The sequence below is a fragment of the Fringilla coelebs genome (genome assembly GCF_963513975.1).
Source record: "Fringilla coelebs genome assembly, chromosome: 6".
In the NCBI taxonomy this organism is placed as follows: Eukaryota; Metazoa; Chordata; class Aves; order Passeriformes; family Fringillidae; genus Fringilla; species Fringilla coelebs.
In genome coordinates, this window is record NC_140034.1 from 14,328,406 (window position 1) to 14,347,313 (window position 18,908).

Consider the following 18,908-nt stretch of genomic DNA (forward strand, 5'->3'; position numbering starts at 1 on the left):
TGGATGATGTTTGTGGTTGAATTTTAGTATACATTAAATACTACTTTTGTGGACTGTTGGTCAATAATGTGGAAACAAGTCCTGATGTGAAGGCTGTGCTTTAGTTTTAAAATTTCACTTGAAATGCTCTAATTACTTCCTTCTAGGAACAGCTGGCCTATTTATGAAGCAATTTAGCTCAAGAGTGCTTCAGGTTTTTTTTTGCTTTTAGATAGTAAATTTCTATTTTAAAATAATAAGCAGTATACTAAAATAGACTTACTTTTTGTCACCATGCGCAAGGGTAGCAAAAAGACATCTGAGTCAGATTTGTTCAAAATATGGTAGCTAGTTTACTTCCTGCTATAGCAAATTATTTGTAAATTCATTCAAGTAATTTAAATGAACATGTGATATTTTAAAATACAGTTTTCATCTCTAATAATTATTTTTGCCTTATCTTATGCTATTGCCACGTGTATAATTCTTAAATATAAGTTCAAATATGTTTGAGCTTTTATATTATTTATTTTAAAAAAAATTAATATCACTGAATTTTGATTGATTATTTGATTCCTAAATAATTTCCCAATAGGACTATTCAGGTTCTGTTTCTTTAAAGTTTGCAGTTTTCTGCTACCTAGGTGGACTTTGGAACAGAAACTAGAAAAGCTCAACATGCAAGGCAAACAAAATTCTAAAGACAAGGTTATTGAGAGCAAGTTAATGTGATGAGAAAGTTACATCTGGAGGTATAAAAATAAAAAAAAATCTTTTCAGGAAATTATATTTTAAAAATTATTCTATATAGTTGGAATATAATTTTAAATACAATTAAAATGGCAAGAAACTTTTAAATCCTTATTTTTTGCAAAACTTATCATGTTGAATTTAAGCATTTTCTTAGGTAAAATCAGTGGTCTTGTTCAAAACTCAACAAGGTCAAAACCACACTTTCTCTTGCCAGTTGAATATTATGTCCTATTATTACAACCACTGTCTTTAGTATCATCTTGTTTACATTAGAAAGTTGCTCTCTCTGGATTTGGTTTGTGAATAAGATTGGAATTTGCTTCATTAAAGCCTACCCACTTCTTGTCTAATAACTTAGGTTTTAACTACATTTTAAAATCAAAGCACCGGCAGGAACTCATTTTTTTTATTATCCTAAGTGTGAAGAATATGTTTAATGTGTATGGATGTAATGAAACCTTTATAGAGCAATAGGGAAGTCTTCTGAGGATTGTGGAAAACTTGAAAATCCTAAATTACTGTGTTAGAGCTGGTATGATACTTTGGGCAACTTGATGGTAGCAGTGTTTATAATGCCACTATAACAATATGGTGTAAAAATGATAAGAATGTTACACAGCAAGAGGGGATTGTTTGGGTCCACTGTCACATCGAAAATGAACTTTACATTGCAATTACATGCTATGAAATACTCCTGTCATAGAAACTAAGTACTTTTTGTGCTTTTATGGTCAGCCTGTTTTCAATTTTCTTCAAGTACTGCCAAAGAAAGAACAGATTAACATTTGTTAGTATTCTGATATTTATAAGAGTAAGTTAACAGACATTTTTTTTGTATAGTACAAAAAAACCAGACTATACAGCCACCACAGAGCAGTATTCTGAAAGCTAGGTAGTGTGAAGTGGCAATGGAATTGATATAGTTGAAAGTGTCTATTTTTTTTGTCTGAGTATCATGAAATTTCTAGTAGTGTCAAAGTATTTTTATTTGTTAGATGCAAAATTATGGACATGATTTTAAAAAAGTAATGATTTTTAATTTTTATTTTATTGTTTTCTAGTGTCTTAATGAGATCCTGGAGTCTGCTGATGCACCTCTGGAAGTCACAGATGGATTTATCCAATCAATTTCTTTATCTGTCCCGTGGGGGTCATTGCTGCAGGATAACTGTGCATTAGAAGTAAAAGGATTAGAGATGGTCTTCAGGCCAAGACCAAGGCTTGGTAGGCTTATTTTTTTGATTTTAGGAAAGGAGATTCTTTACAGTTTTTCAGAGTCAAAAGTCTACCCTTGCTTTAGTCAATTCTTGGCCTTATTTAAAGGCCATTTAGCTTCCATACATTAATGATTGAGAGTTATAAAAAAAGAGACTGTCAGTTGGTTGTCAGCTCAATTAGTTGTTGCTCTGTTAAATAATTTAAAATGCTTATAATATTCCTATAATGACTGTTGTATGTCATCCAAGCTATTTCAGACCTATAGAAATGGAAGGTGGGAAGGAGTTTTTGCAGTTTTTGGGTGATGTTTGTGCAGTTCTGTGAGGCAGTGTTAGTAGTTGGCTGTTGGGTGGCAGCAGGACAACATCATGGTGTAAGACTGGGTGGGGGTTTATGGGAGGTTCTGTGTTTGTCTACTTCAGGCTAAAAGATGCATCTTCTTGTATGTTTAGAGAACAAAAAATGCAATTTAATTGCCATTGCAGTGTGAAATAGTGACTTCTAAGTACTCTAAATACATACTAACATTGATTATAATGCTGAGAGTTGTCTGAGTTCTTCTAGCTTGTCTGTATCCACTTGCTTGTTGCTGATCTAGTTTAGATTGTCCTGGTGATAAATTTTTACTGGTCATTAAGCTTCCATAAATTCTGTGGAACACATAGTTCATCTTTAGTTGTAAAAATTGTTTGACTGTCTGAAGGATTTTAATTTGGTTTTCTTCTTGTAGTGTAGAGAAGGTGGAAGAAAATATTTTTTAAACATAAGAAGAAAAAAAAAAGCGTAAAACCTATTTTTTATCTTTTGCTAGTTACCTTAAATGAATTACTTTCTTACATATACTCTACATTTCATCTGTAGTTGTTTAACTGGAATTAAGTTTTGAGCTATGTTACTTTCTGATGTAAGATTATTGCTTTGAAGGCCTGGTAGTGTTAGGAAGAAACCTTTATTTCTTCACCTGCATCCAGTTAGTTCTCTTTCATGTACAGTGCTTTATAATAGACCAAATAGTGTAGAAAAGTCCCCATGGTGCTGGTTTTGTCACACATCCACAGCCATGTGGAGCTTTCCAGACCTGAATGCTTAACTGAAATGCTTTGCCTGTTTAACACAATTGTATTTGAGCTAGTTTTATTTTTGTCTGCCTGTACTAGAATGTTATAGTTGAATTTGATAAACTTATCTAATCCATAGTTTTATAATATTTACTCACAATGGCCTTGGCATTAGCTGATAGGAATGCATTGTCAATTAAGTTAATCTGGCTGGTGAAAAACTTGTTCAGCTTAATACCTGCTGTGCTCTTGGATTTTATTATGTTTTACTTACTATGTCAGGTCTGTGTTAGGCATTTAAACATATTTTAATATGCTATGATAACATTTTAAACCTTGCTTAGTGTTTCTCCATGCAGGATATGTTTCAAGATGAATGAGAAACTTTGAAATAATTCTTAAAAATTTGACTTACTTCATTTTGCAAGTTATGCCTACAAAAACATACCAATATAGCAAAAGAATTCCAGAAATTATTTAATTGCTTAAATTAGTTAAACCACTGCTGAAAATTGATTACACTGTTGATTACCTGATTTCTTCTTGTTTATACTAAGTTTTCAAATACCAGAATCTTACCAGTGCAGTCTAACAGAATACATTAAAGTAGGAAAGTCTATAATGAGAGATTATAACTAAATTTGTATTTAAGTATAACTTCTTACTAAGCTGTTGAAACTCTTTTCTGGATGTGCCAAATATATTGCTGTGTTTTGTCTTTATAGTTTCATGAAGTCCATGTTTAATTTATTAAGACTTATTTTACTCCACAGCATCTGGTTCTGAGCCTATGTATTGGTCAAGTTTTATGACCAGTAGTATGCAGCTTGCAAAAGAGTGTCTTAGCCAAAAACTGACAGATGAACAAGGAGAAGGGTCCCAGCCTTTTGAAGGACTTGAGAAATTTGCAGAAACTATTGAAACAGGTATGAATCAGTTATTGAGATTTGAATTTACATCTGAGATTTAATTGTTTTATGTTGTGTTTTACAAAATGGCATCTCAACTGCCATAACTTATATGACTAATTTTCACTTGTTAGCATTACTTGTAAAATATAAAGAGGAATGTTGGACAAGTGATCTTGATTTTGAAGTGGGGAAAAAAGCCCCATTTACTTCCTAAAGTATTTGTATACTTCCCTCAGTGGACAGGTTGAACTCTGTCTCAGGGCAAGTTGGTGTTTGTTTTCACCAGAATAAATCCATCTAGATCTGTGCCTGAGGGATGGATGACGTGTATTAGTTTTGGAGATTGCTGTGTAATTCATCAATTGCTAATAGTGATATTGTTGAAGGAGAAATGGAAGAAGTTTCTTCAGCTGTGTTTGTGCATAGCTGACCTGTTATGTTGTATGAATCTCCATAATCACACCATTTTGATAGAAGTACTTCAGAAACTGTTTTTTGTTGGAGGTGGTTTTTCTAAGTGCACAAAACTAAGGGTTTATGACCCCATTATGTGGTGGAGAACTTTGTGCAGAAATGTCTGAGCTAAGGGGAATGTTTGAAGTCCCATCTGGAGATAGAATTACTCAGTCCTTCAGACATGGTGCACAATGAAGATGTTACTTCCCTTGAGGATCATCCACACTGAACTACAGGAGAACTTGGTTTAAACTGTCACTTGCTCAAATGTCTGAGCCTTAGACAGCAGTTGTATGCTATTGATATACATATTGGTCATTTAATAGGACTTTATATTGTCTGTTGAAGTCTTGTTGCCTTATTAAACTCAACTGATAATTTCCACTGAAATAAATATGGAAAGCTTAAAATCAAAGACCATTTAATGTGGTTACAACAGTAATCATTCAGCAACTTGATTTAATAGTCTACACTGTATTTTTTTGTTTTCTCTTTTAAGTTCTAAGAAGAGTCAAAGTTACCTTTTTGGATACTGTGTTACGAATAGAACATGTGCCAGAAAACTCTAAAAGTGGAACTGCACTTGAAATCAGAGTTGAAAGGTAATTTTTTTTTTTTTAATATGTGGATTTTTTTTCCCTAAGGGACTTCTTGCCATTTCCTGTAAAATAAAATTTACTCATACACACAATTCTTAGTATATAGTTAGACACTTGCTCTCGAGTACCTCTTTTGTTAGCACGTTAATGCTGAAGTTACTTAGCCATCAAATTAGAAGAGTTTTTTTTTTTCCCCAATATACATTTTCATCAACTTCTACAGTTAATGAATAAGTTTTCTCAGACATTCAACAGCCAGTGTATATTGTTGGCCAGTCAGGCCATGTGTACAATTAGAAAGGGAACTGACCCTTTTGAGTAAGACACTTTAAAAAAAGGTGCAGTCCTGAAAAAAATCCCAAAACCCTGAAAGAATTTAGGTTCTGTGAGCTTTCAGAAGAACCCATTCAAAGTAATTCTGTAAGTACTTTGAACATGAATACTATGCATGTTCTTAATGTAGATTATTTTCAACCTATGGGAGAGTGCAATCATACTTTCTTGCAAAGTATTGAGATCATCAGTAAATAAAGCTGATGCTAACCAAGGATTGCTAATGAAGTATATTTAGTTTTAAGCATTTATAAGCTTCAGGTTACGGTGTTCTCTGGGGTATGTTCACATTTCTGGTGGTGTCCCATAGAAAAGTTAAGATTTTCACCTATTCCCAGAGAGTATTGGGTTTTCATTTCATGACAGTGGACAGCACTGTAAAAGTATGAAGAGAGACACCATGTATAAACTTAGAGGTTAAAAGGCATAAGGAGAAGTAACAATTTTCATGCACCCACTGTCTTAATTTCCTTTCTTCTGCCTCCCAGAACTATGTACTGTGATGAAACTGCAGATGAATGCTCTGGAATTAATGTACATCAGCCCACAGCTTTTGCTCACAAATTACTGCAGCTCTCAGGTGTCTCTTTCTTCTGGGATGAGTTTCCTGCATCAGCAAAGTCCTCCCCAGTGTGTTCAGCTACACAGCTGGTAAAAATAAATACATTATATAAGGATGTAAATTGGTGAAAGAATATATTGTTACACTATGACATTAATTCTGAAGGATACAGGAGTTGAAGTTGTACTTAAATCTATGTTTGGGAAATTTTATAATCAGTTCCTGTTGATTTTGAAGAGAGGCAAGGAAATGGACTTTAGGACTGAGTAGAAATTAGGATGTATTGTACTGGAATCTGGTTGCAACTTTAAGAACTAGAAATTCAAGAGCCCTGCAATTCACTATTCTGTGGAAACTTGCTCTTCTTTCAAAGGCCTAATGCTTTGCATTCTATGTGCCTTGTTTTGTCACAGTTATCAGTACATGTTTGTAGAGCCTTTGTTAAATTTACGGTTTGTAAAGTGATTGTGTGATAGGCTTATTTGAAATGCTTGTTTTGCATTTTTTTCCTAAGAAATGGGGTACATTCTTATACCTTTATCTGTAACTTTTTAAGGCAACTGAACCAAAGCTTTCACCTAGCTGGAATCCAAAAATCATTTATGAGCCACATCCACAATTAACAAGAAACTTGCCAGAAATTACTCCTTCTGACCCTGTACAGATCTGTAAGCTGATTGGTAGAATGGAGTTAAGCCTGACATTAAAACAAAATGAAGTACTTCCTGGAGCTAAGGTTAGTCATGCTTTCCTGGTGTTTAACTAAATGAGTAGTTTTGTAATTTTTTTTTTCTAGTACATATGAAAAAGGTGTAATATTCTCAGGGGAACAGAATTGCCAAAGTTTTCATGTTGATTCTTTATGTTCTAACCTCATAAGTGCATGTAAAAAGACGTCTTTATGGTAGTCAGATGAGTCAGGGCACACTGAAATCTGTTAAATGAGAATTCCTGTATGTTAGAGAGAGACTGAATTTAAGTGTTCAAAAAACAAGTAGACATGGTAGTGAGTATAAAAATAAAGCTGTGTAATATATTCCCCTTCGCTCCAGTTTTTAAATTGGCTGTGGACCTGTTTTGTATAGCATCCCATATTTTATAGAAAGCATAAAATTTCTACTGCAGTAGAGAAGGATTTTTTTTTATGTCCAGCAATTTATAGTCAATCTTTATCTATTCTTGTTTATTCAGAGTCCTTGAAAAGTAAAATAACATCTCCTTGGTGTGAAATAGAGAAATGCTGCCAATTTCAAAAGTATTAATATACAAAACAGAAGACCTTTATTGTTTTAAGGTCTGTTTCAAAAGCTGCTCATAATTAATAAGTAAAACTAACTTTATTTTTTATTACTTTGGGAATTATTAAAGAAAAAAATAGCAGATTAATGGAAATATTGATTTTTTTTTTTCTGTTATAAGATTGTGTATTTATTTTAAGCTGATGGTCTGTGACACATCTGCATTTATCTTGCCAAGCTACAGGTTGGAAAAAACACAAAATTATGTTTGTAGTTATTTTATAGAAGATACTGGTGTAATGACTGTATTCTTTCCACCATAAAAATCTATTAAAAGTTATTAAATAATTGAATCAAGTAAAGTAAAGAAAAATTCCTTGAGTGTTCTTGACAGTATTATTTCCTTTTCTTTTTAGTTGGATATAGATGGACAAATAGATTCTGTACATCTGTTTCTGTCACCAAGGCAGGTTCATCTTCTATTGGACATGGTAGCAGCTATTGCTGGACCAGGCAAGTATTACAAGAAACAAAAATTTTTGCAGGATAAAAATGTTTCCTCAATTGAAAAAAAATAGTTTTGGTGCATTATTATGAGTTTTTATCTGATATTAGTAAAATACTTTGTAGCTACTATGTGTTAGGACTGTGATTAATTTTTTGTCTTTAATTGCAAATTGTGCATCTAGTAATGAAACAAACCAACAAACAAGGGTTGACACATGACTGTATAATAATACAAGAAATGAGGAAATTCTAGGTGGAGAAAACCAGGACAAATTCTGGTTCTTGCAGCTTCTGTTTCACAAGAGGAATTTAGCTTCTCTATCCTATGTTTTAGTGACAGGCACAGAAAATATAGAGCAGACTGTAATTGAGTTTGTCTGTATTTGTGATGAACTAAAAGCAGTGTTTTGACTACTGCAGTAGAAGTATGAATGGGTTTTGGTTTGTTCCCCTCATCTATTTTGTGTAGCAATACTTGTTAGGATAAATAATCTTTTGGAAAGTTATGTCATATCCTGGGTGGGTGCTTAATATTCCTCTAATACTGATATACGTGTTTTATTGGACGTGTTCAGTGTTGTAGGACAACTGGAGAAGTATTATATACAGTTTCCCATGTGTGTCATCTTCAAACCTGAAACTTTAATAATTTCTTGATAGTAAAACTTTTAAGAGATTGTGGCCTTAGTCCCTAAAGCTGACTGAGAAGAGAAATGTATGCATATTATATGCCATCACACTGTATATATAACCTTGAAATGTTTTCAGATGTGAAGTTAATAAATGCTAGGAGAGAGTAATCTGTTCTGAACAAATAAAACCTTCAAACCAACAAAATGCACAGGTACTTGCATCTGATACATAACAGACATGCAAATATATACACCAATAATTCATTTTCAGATTAATTTTTGAATTTTATTAGGAATACAGTAAAGGAAATTACAGTAGGATTTCTGTCTTTTTTTTGGAATTCAGAGAGTCTGAGCAGGATAGAATTGTCAAATAAAGATAGGAAGAACCGGCCAATGCAACAGGAGGATGAGTATCGGATCCAGATGGAGTTGAAACGTTATTTGAGGAAGGAGTCTTTATGTGCAGGAGCATCATCTGAACAAAGCTTCTATGAGACAGAGAGTGCCAGAACGCCTTCTAGTCGTGGCAAGTATAAAAGATGATGCAAAATAGCAAATAACTTGTTGTTAAGATTGTTTAAATTGATTGTTCATCTTTTAATCTTACCAATTTATGTATTAAAATAAGTTTGACCTGAAGTAATTATATGCCATTAATTGTAAAGTTCAGTAAAAAATTAACTAGTTTAGGTATCAGGCTAGACTTGATTCAGTATTTCCTTTAAATTGTTCCGTTTATGTTAGTGTGAAACATGTAAAAACACATACAGCATGACGTCTTTTCAAATGTGTGGTTGGGGAAATTGCATCTAGAATAATAGTTGTATTTCTCTGATTTGATGTCAATACTTTTTTGCTAATTATTTTTAATGTGAAATACTTTGATTTGTCAAAAGGAGAATGTATCAATTTATAGAAGTTATACGAACTTGAATATGAAAATGAGATATTTAACTGTTCTAATATTCATGAAGTTTTTTGTCTTTTGATTTTTATTTAAATTTCTCTCCATAGACACTACTAGTTTAATGTCAAGAAAACTTGAAGCTTCTGTAAATGATGTGTTTAGCTGGTTATTCTGTCTAGCAGTTAGATTTCTAGACTTAAGAATACATTTCTGTTAGAAATTAAGGGTTTTTTTAAAAATTAGTAAATAACTATCTATTATCTGTGGTTCTCTACTAGAGGAAGAAGTTTTCTTCTCAATGGCTGAAATGGACATGTCCCACAGCCTTTCCTCCCTTCCACCTCTTGGAGATCCTCCAACCATGGATCTAGACTTGTCTTTAACCAGTACATACACAACTACACCAGCAGGATCTCCACTGAGCACTACAGTGGTATAGTATTAACTACATTTGGAATCTTTTAGAAATTAACACTTCTGGCTGAAACTGTTGCATAATTGCTGCATTCTTTACCATATCAGGAACTGTTGCAAAATTCTACAACAATTGAAATGTTTAGAGCTGATAGTGTTCCTTTTCTGCTATGGAAATGGTATTGGAATTCTTATTTATTTGGCTAAGCTAGGAAATGTGTTTTCAAATGCCTAGAAGTGTATATAGGATGCTTCATGATTAATTTTCTTTTTAATTACTGCATGTGTACCACGTGGTTTTCTTTTAAAATAGACTACACAGGCAATGTGATATGAAATTGTAGTATTAAATTTTTCCTCAAACAGTATAAAAACTATGCTGTTATTTTCACTATCTTTCCCAAATCTATTGTGTACCTAATGTTTTCCATAATCAAAACCATGGAGAGTAGTTGCAGAACTAGAAAAATTAATTCTCGTGAGGAGTGCAGCTTTAGCCTTAAAAACCTGTGGAATTAAAAAGCATATCTTGAAATAAAGCATACCTGCATTGATGAATTGAGCACTAATTCTCCATGAAATGGCATGCTGTTGATTGTTTATGCATGTTGGAGTTTTTTGGTAATTTACCTTATTATTTATGTTATTCTCAGGTCTAACAACTCTTTGCAAATTTAAAGTCATATATATTTTTTGTTTTAGCTGCAACCAACTTGGGGTGATTTTCTTGATCGTAACAAACAAGAATTACAGCCTCCAAGAGGTTCCTCGCTAACAGCCAATATGGTTCACCAGACTTCCATAAGAAGGACATGTAAGTAACAACAGATAGATAGTTTTCCCTAGATAATTATGAAAATTAATTGTTATGCAGCAACTTGGTAAAAAGAAATGAAAATCAAAAGTAAGATGATTTTATAAATGTGTTATTGCTGAAAAATTACGTGAACTTAATTTTGTATTTCAGCTATTCCATCCAGATCTGTTTCTGTGGATGAATCCAGACCTGAGCTACTTTTTAGACTGGCAGTTGGAACTTTCTCAGTGTCTGTACTTCATATTGACCCTTTACCCCCACCTGAAAGTTCACTGAACCTTAACCCATTGACACCAATGGCTCGGGATTTCTTTGCCCGAATAGAAAAGATTGAGCCAGTTAAGTTTTCAACAGAAGATTTTCTGTCCTTCCGAGAAGTATTTGCAGAAGCTTGTTCTCATGATCACCTTAGGTATAACTTTGCTTATTAATAAATATAAGTAACAAAATATATTTTAAGTAAATTTGAATAAAGTAAGTTTATTTCCATAGGAATTGTGTCACTTAATATTTGAGTTGGATTAGACTTCCTTATTGATTTCAAAATAGTCTTGAATTTTGACATCTGTTGTCCAAGACGTCTTTTTTAAAAAAATTAAAACAGAAGAAGAAAGGCGAATAAACATTAAAATTACGTAGCTTTTTAATATATGAATTAACTTACGTACAGTTTTTATGATAGAAGCCAAGAGAGTTAAGAATAATTAAGTAAATATGTTCTTTAGAAATAGCTGTGTTTTACAGAACTATTGTTATTCCAATGTAGTGATTACTGCTTGAAGGAGCTTAGGGTTTTACTTAGTGGAAATTTGATATCAGTAGGGATAAAGCCGAAGTGAGAACAAGATAATAAAGTCAGGCAACAGTCTTTTTTTGCAGAAATTTTTACCATCCCAGTACTGTGTACAAAGTAAAATATTTAAGGGTACATATACCTTTTTTTTTACCTTATGTATGTAATTTAGACTTTGTGAGACATTTGTCTTCTTCATTGTCTATCTGAGGATGTTAGTTTTGTATGAGCTGCACCTCAGGTTAGGTGCCTAAAATGTTCTTTACAAATTTCTCTATGCTGACCATTGTTGATTATGTAACATGAGTTTCATTGTCTTTGTTGCTAAATCTGTTAAAATTAGATATTTTCATGTATTTGGAGAAATTATGGTGTTTTAATGATTTTAAAATGATTGTAGAGATCCTTTTTTTTGCCTACTCAAGTATTTACTTTTCATAATTGTTATTGATTTATGCTGCTTTTAATAATTATTAATTTTAATAATCCAGGTTTATAGGTACTGGCATCAAAGTGTCTTATGAGCAAAGACAAAGGACTGCCTCACGAAGTTTTAGTACTGACTTATCCATTGGTGAGATGGAATTCCTGGAATGCCTTTTTTCTACTGACTCTCATTCCATGCAGCCTCACTATACAGAGGTATGTTAAAAATAAAGCGAGTTTCATAAAAAAGAAATGGTAATTGTACAACTGAAAATGGTAGATTTTTTAAATGGTTGTAATTTAAATGTTTCTTAATGTTTTATAGTTTTTAAAATATGTTACAGCTTTAAGATTAAAATTAACATTTTAATTCTGAGCTCAGATAGTGAACTCAATTTCTGTCATACCTGACAGGGACAGCACCAAGTAGCCCAACTTTGTTAGTTACTTCCTGAATATGCTTAATGTGGTTTGGGTATTAGTTTTGGAAAACATTTACTCTAAGCAATGGAGTTGAGCAATGCAAAGGTTTCTTGTGGTGGTGATTATTTTTCCAGCTCTTTTAATGGTCAGACACATCCAGTAAGGTAGCTGAAATGTGGATTAAATAAACAGTTGAGCTGGGGCCCTGTTCACTGACTTCAGTGTCGTGTTACCTGTCTGTTCTAGCTTATATCATAAATATATTTTCCTGTGGCTACTCTTTCCTATTTATTAAACATTTTGAACTATTTTTTTTCCTGAAGCTGCTGACATTTCATTCTGAAGAAAGAAATGATTCTCATTCTATGCCATGCCTTCAGCTGCATTATAAGCATTTAGATAATAGAGGACCTCAGGTAATGTGGGAGATTAAAATGACCAAGTTTCCAATTTTTCTAATTTGGTTCATTTGAACAGAAAATTGACTATGAAACAGAGTTCTTAACTCCTACTTTTTATAATTTGTTTCACTGTATTGTGTTGAAGATTTTAGTGCTTTTTCTCTTTCTTTTCAGGGTAGTCAAGGAAGACTCAGCTCTGTTCCACAGAAAGCAGAGTTACAAATAAAGTTAAGTCCAGTGTTTTGTGAGCTGGATATTAGTATTGTAGACAGATTAAATTCCTTACTTCAACCCCAGAAACTAACTACAGTGGAGATGATGGCATCTCACATGTATGCTTCTTACAATAAGCACATAAGTCTGGTAAGTTTAAAATGAAATTGATTAATGAACTTGCTGGGGTTTTTTGCAGGGTGACAGTAAGCCTGAGACTGCTAGTTCTGATTGATTTTTGGTGGCTGAGGTGCCTTTTTTTAGTGTTAGAGTTTTTTTTGTTTTTGTTGGTTGGCTGGAGTTTGTTTGGTTTTTCCCAGCTTCTGACACAGTCGCATTTTGCATTCAGTGATTGTGTGCTTGAAAACAGACTAAAAGACAGTGGTAGATGCTTCACAAATTGCCTAAGTTCTCAGCTTCTTGAAGCAAGGAGAACTGGGCAAAAAAGAGTAATCTTGACTGACTTCTCATCCCTAATCTGTCCCATTAGGCTCTCCAGCAGCTGATATAACATGTTGCTAACAATTCCACTTCTATGTTAAAATTTTTAGTTGTCACAATCAGCCCAGTTGTCTCTGTGGTGTATTACCGGCTTTTGGGGTAGGTGACAGAGAGAATGGAGGGCATGTTCATTGCATTCTAGTGTTCTGGGATCAACAAAAAGAAATTGAAGCTTATTTGCCTTGGTTTAGGTTATCACAATAGCATTAAACTTAAAGACTTTTCTTTAAATACTTGAGGGATGATTACCTGCATTTAACTGATTGTCTGCACAGCAACAAAAGTCTTCGTGTAATTTTATTGCTGCGTTTACTGATAACAGAAAAATCTGCTTTCAAAACTATTTAAGAGACTCCCAAAATTGTAAGACATCAATTATTTCTGTAAATATAATTGTCTTGCAAGTTTGATTCCTTTCAATGATCAGCAGAAGGGGGAGGGTATGAAGGACGTGAAAGTGACAGGAGCTGGACCCCCTGACTTCTTGAAAGGGACAAATACGCATAATAATAATTTCTACTTTTTCAATAGCAGCCATATTTAAACAAGTGTCTGAGACATGGTATTTCCTAACTGCAGCTGAATATTTTTTGTTACTTTCACTATCTAATTTAAGAGAAAAAAAACATGGCAAAAATAGCAGGTATTTTTAAAGATTGCTAATCTCTGCAAAAACTTGACTTCTAAGTAGAATATTTATGACACCTAAAATAGAAAAATATCCTAAGAACAGTCACAGTTGGTCTTGATGTTTTTTTTTCTGTGACATACAAATAATATTTTTCATTTTCAGATATTACATCATCAAAAGCTTTCCCCATAGTCACTTTTAATGCTATTTTCTCTAATTCAGAGGGGTTTTATTCACTCTGGTTTGTGTTTTGTTTTTTATTGTTTGGTTCTTTTAGCATAAAGCATTTGCTGAAGTTTTTCTGGATGATTCACATACTCCTGCAAACTGTAGAGTTTCAGTTCAAGTCACTGCCCCAGCATTAAAACTCTCTGTTCGCTTCCCAATACCTGATCTACGGTCAGATCAGGAAAGAGGACCATGGTTTAAGAAATCACTTCAGAAGGAGATTCTTCATCTTGAATTTACAGATATGGAATTTAAAACTGAATTTATAGGAGGGTCGACTCCAGAACAAGTTAATTTAGAGCTTACCTTTAAAGAGTTAACTGGTAAGAATGTTAATATTATATTCAGAAGTCCTTTTTTATTTTTCTAGGTACTGTGTAGTTGAGAGAAAGGTCCTCTCATATGGAGTAACCCAGGGAGTGTCTTTCCACCTGAATTTTGGAGTAGATATCTCTACTGTAATTTTGTGTTCTGTACTAAATACCAATGTAAGTCCAAACAATGCTACTATGAGGAGAGGCTGTGTGTCCAGTTTGGGGCTCCTCCGTAAAAGAAAGGCAAGGAGCTCCTGCAGAGGGTCCAGTGGAGACCACAAAGCTAATGAGGGGTCTGGAGCATCTTTAATATCATTAGAGGCTGCAGGAGCTAAGCCTGATCAGTCTGAGAAGTCTGAGAGGGAAATCTCATGGGTATGTAAATATCTCTAAAGACAGGTGTCAAGAGGATGGTGCCAGACTCTCTTCAGTGGTGCTCAGAGACAGGATGAGGAACAATGGCCATAAACTGAAACACAAGAAATTTCACATTAACATGAGGAAGAACTTCTATACATTGAGGGTGGCTGAGCACTGGAACAGGTGCCCAGGGAGGTCATGGAGTCTCCCTGTCTGGAGACATTCAGAACTCACCTTGGACATACCTCTGTGTAACCTGCTCTAGGTGTCCCTGAAGAGGGGTTGGGCTAGATAATATCCAGAGGTCCTTTTGAACCCTAAAAGTGCTGTGATGCCAAGATTGATTCCCTAAATAACTATCATTGAAAAACTTTAATAATCGTATGCCTCTAATATCTTTCAAAGTAATAAATCTATGAGACTGATTTATATTTGCAGTCTTCTCTGCTGTCTCATTTTCCGCACTTAATCAAGGCTGTGACAAAATATAGTGATGCCATAAATGTAAATGCTGGTATCTATGCATTAGAAGTGTCTGATTTTCCAACTACTGCTAGCTAAAAATAATGTGAAATAATTTTTGTTTCTAAAAGTTAATATTAATTTTTTGGAAGAAGAGATGACAAAATTTGCCTAAGTAACTTAGTAAGTAGCATTGGCTAGTTAATCTTGTGTGACTCCAACTTGAGGAGTGGCTGACCTGAAGTTAGCAGTTGTCATTTATCTGTTAATTTCTAAAAAATCTCTTTTTATTCAGGTTCATTTGAAGAAGATAATGCAGAAATCCCAGTAAAATTTTTTCAGGTGTCAGGTGGCACAGATGGAGATATAACATCATCATCAGACAATTTTGACTGGCCTCGGTAAAATACATTTTCATGTTTTTAATGTGAATTGATTAAATTTTTATGAAGCACTGTTATTTTTCTAATTTTAATCCAGAATGCCTGTGTGGTAAATGATTGAAAATAATTTGCAAAGAAAGAGCATGTAACTATTAAAAAGACTCCAAGAATTTATAAAAAATACCTGGAAGTTCTACATTTATAATAATGGAATCTGGTTTTTAATGTATAATGACTTCTGCATGGACTTGAGTAAATTTAACTGAAAATTGGGTGAATGATTAGAGACTTGAAACTTTCTCCCTTTTTTTTTTTTTTTTTTTTTTTTTTACTTTACCTTTTCTTCTGCATTCATGACTGAATACCAAACTACCCATCCTAGTTGAATTTTGCCTCAAAATAATATAAGCCATAAGAATAATAAGGGTAATTATATTGTGACTGAATTATTGCAGCTTGTATCACATGCAAGACAATACAGTGCTTCAGACTTACTGAAGAGAGGACCTGGCAGCTGAAGCATGTAATAAGATGTTTAAAGAAGCAATTTTAGATTTGCTACAGAATTTGCTGTGTACATTGTTTGCCACAAAATTCAGTAGCTTTCTGACAGTAAGTTTATGTGGACGTTTTTTCTTTTATAGTGGCACAAATAAAATTTTCTGTAACAGTGCTTACATATAAGAAGCTGCATCATGCAGTAGAGCATTTTTAATAGTTGTTAATGGTCTAGTGAAACAAGTTTTATTTTGAGAGAGTGCTAGATTTTTCTTAGGTCACTTGTATGATCATCTAATGGAGTTGAAAAAAGCAGACACTTAATATTTTCTTTCACCTGATGGTACCACGTCACTTTGTGTGTGTAAGTTAGTTTTTTTTCTTAGTAATAAAATATGTTATCTAATAAAAAAGTCCCTGAAATTTTGAGATATTTAGTCTATGTGTATTTAAAGGCAAGCCAGTAGAACTAGTGGACATGTGACAGAGCATAAATATAAACATTTTAAGCATCTCTAATGGCTTATTCTGCTTAACTTCCCCAATGTCAGGATTGTATTGAAAATAAACCCTCTGGCTGTGCACTCTATTCTGGAAAGGATAGCAGCTGAGGAGGAAGAAGGTGATAATAACTTCCAAGAGGAAGAAGAAGGAGGGTCTCATTCTTTGAAGGATGTTTGTGATATTAGAAGACCAGAGCCTTCTCCATTTTCTTCTCGTAGGGTCATGTTTGAAAATGAAGAGGTACTATAACATTTTGTTATTGCTTTTTGCTTATGATAGAGAAAATAAATACTGTCTCACTACTTACCTGCAACCTGCAACTTCTGGCTTCTGCTTTTGGTTTTGTTTTGGTTTTTTTTTTGGTTGTGGTTTTTTTTTTCTTTAACTTAAGAATTTTTTTCTTTTTTCTTTCAGATGGTGATGCCAGGAGATGTAGTTGAAATGACTGAGTTTCAGGATAAAACAATTAGCAATTCTCATTATGTACTGGAACTCACGTTACCAAACATTCACTTAACACTACCAAACAAAAGCTTTTATGAAAAACTTTACAACAGGCAAGTATAATTGTTTTGTTTGGTTATCATGACCTGTACTCTCAGTTCTGTGTCACTTTTGATAAAAGCAATTGTCTAAGCAGGTATAGCAGGAACTCATTTGTATAGTTTATTTAAAATCAAAAGTGCTATATAAATATTTTTCCAAGTTAACACGACACCATTGTGTCATTCACCTGGTAAGTGCTGCGGCAGCTGACTGCTAAAAAGTGTTTGGCAGATTTTGTGAACAAAGGGTAAAACTAAATAGTCTTTGGCTCTCAGTGAACACTTTGTTCAGGTCTCTGTGCAATGTTTCATTTTGCTCTAATCTTTCTGGTTTCTTCTTTAAACAGATTATTATACTTCAGAAACTTGCGCTTAATTTTATTTTTTCCATCTAAATATTTAGAGCTTGCAAGACAGTCAGGAAAAAAAAACCCCTAATCCAGTTTTGTAAGGCTCACAAAGGTTCATGAAAATGTAGAGAAGGCAAGCCAAATTTATGGATGGGTGTTCATTTATTTCTGTTAGCTTGCTGTCTGAAAACCAGCAAAATCCTACTAGATTTTTACTGTGCTCTGCAAATATGCAAGAGAGATGCTGGTCTATTTTAGTCTCTGATAGACATTACTTTGAGTATTTTCACTTCCAAAGTGACAAAGCTGAGCCTTCCATTGAATATTGTTAGAATACTTCTGTGCTGAATGTCTTTACCCTGACAGACACACTGACTTGAAATCAAAAGAATGAATGTTTCCTGCAACTTTGTTGAAAATTGATGTGGTCAAAATAGGGGTTTCTCAACTCCCCCTCCCACCTACTTAGCAAATATATACCTACTTATAGAGTCTTTTGTGTCACTATCACATGTTAGACTTTGATATGTGCATACCATAATTACAAAAGAGAAGTTACTTCCATTTTTTAATTGCTTTTACTCATGAATATATTATTGTTTCTTGTGCTTGTGAAATTTATTTTCTCTGTTTATGGAATCTGGAATCTCTTATATAAAGTCTGCAAAGGAATTATGCTTGACTGACTTAATACAAAATGGGAATATAGTCATATATTTTGAGTAATGATAATGTATTTCTTCCTAGGATCAGCAATGATTTATTGTTGTGGGAACCCACAGCTCCATCTCCTGTAGAAACATTTGAAAACCTTTCTTATGGTGTTGGACTATCTGTGGCCAGCCAGCTCATCAACACTTTCAGTAAAGACAGCTTCAGTCAATTTAAATCTGCAGTTCATTATGGTAATACACTTAATAAATTATCTAGAACTATAGTGCTTTAGAAGTGTAATTGGCTGAAGTGATTAGGATGTTAGTGGAAAGATTTTGTAAACTTAGGGGAAAACATAAGCCAAGAAAAAAAAAAGGCAGATTACTGTTTAATTGGGTAAAATAAATGTGAAATTTAATTGCATTGCCAATGGAAAAACGGTGAGTTATTGGCATAATATGTGTACTAGCTAGAGAATGAGTTGTACTTCATTTTATCTATTAGATGATGAAAGTGGATCTGAGGAAGAAACACTACAGTATTATTCCACTGTTGATCCAAACTATCGTTCACGCAGAAGGAAAAAGCTTGACTCACAAAATAAGAACTCACAAAGCTTTCTGTCTGTTCTGCTAAATGTGACACATGGTTTAGTGTCAATATTCACAGATGTAAAGGTAAGGCACTGGGGCTGGAAGAAGTTTTTTGTTGTTTTGACCATTGGTGGCTCCTTCATGCTGTATGTACCTATCTGGAAGGAGGTAGTGTTTTTAACAGTAATTCTGTAATCTTTATAGTACTATAACTAGGCAGTAATGCAACAGTATTTTGCAAA

The 18,908-nt window shown here is 33.6% G+C and overlaps 1 protein-coding gene across 1 annotated transcript in view; it reads left to right on the plus strand.

The window, feature by feature from the left end:
* Positions 1-18,908, plus strand: part of ATG2B (autophagy related 2B) — a 45,821-nt gene that overhangs the window by 2,293 nt on the left and 24,620 nt on the right. Inside the window, exons 2-20 of the mRNA XM_084208192.1 lie at positions 1,794-1,956; positions 3,782-3,934; positions 4,875-4,977; positions 5,796-5,958; positions 6,426-6,605; positions 7,524-7,624; positions 8,597-8,775; positions 9,435-9,589; positions 10,273-10,384; positions 10,538-10,799; positions 11,672-11,822; positions 12,353-12,445; positions 12,605-12,793; positions 14,053-14,326; positions 15,435-15,540; positions 16,572-16,764; positions 16,939-17,081; positions 18,167-18,324; positions 18,578-18,750. Of these exons, the coding sequence (XP_084064318.1) occupies positions 1,794-1,956; positions 3,782-3,934; positions 4,875-4,977; positions 5,796-5,958; positions 6,426-6,605; positions 7,524-7,624; positions 8,597-8,775; positions 9,435-9,589; positions 10,273-10,384; positions 10,538-10,799; positions 11,672-11,822; positions 12,353-12,445; positions 12,605-12,793; positions 14,053-14,326; positions 15,435-15,540; positions 16,572-16,764; positions 16,939-17,081; positions 18,167-18,324; positions 18,578-18,750 (3,051 nt within the window). The remainder of the gene's footprint in view (positions 1-1,793; positions 1,957-3,781; positions 3,935-4,874; positions 4,978-5,795; positions 5,959-6,425; positions 6,606-7,523; positions 7,625-8,596; positions 8,776-9,434; positions 9,590-10,272; positions 10,385-10,537; positions 10,800-11,671; positions 11,823-12,352; positions 12,446-12,604; positions 12,794-14,052; positions 14,327-15,434; positions 15,541-16,571; positions 16,765-16,938; positions 17,082-18,166; positions 18,325-18,577; positions 18,751-18,908) is intronic.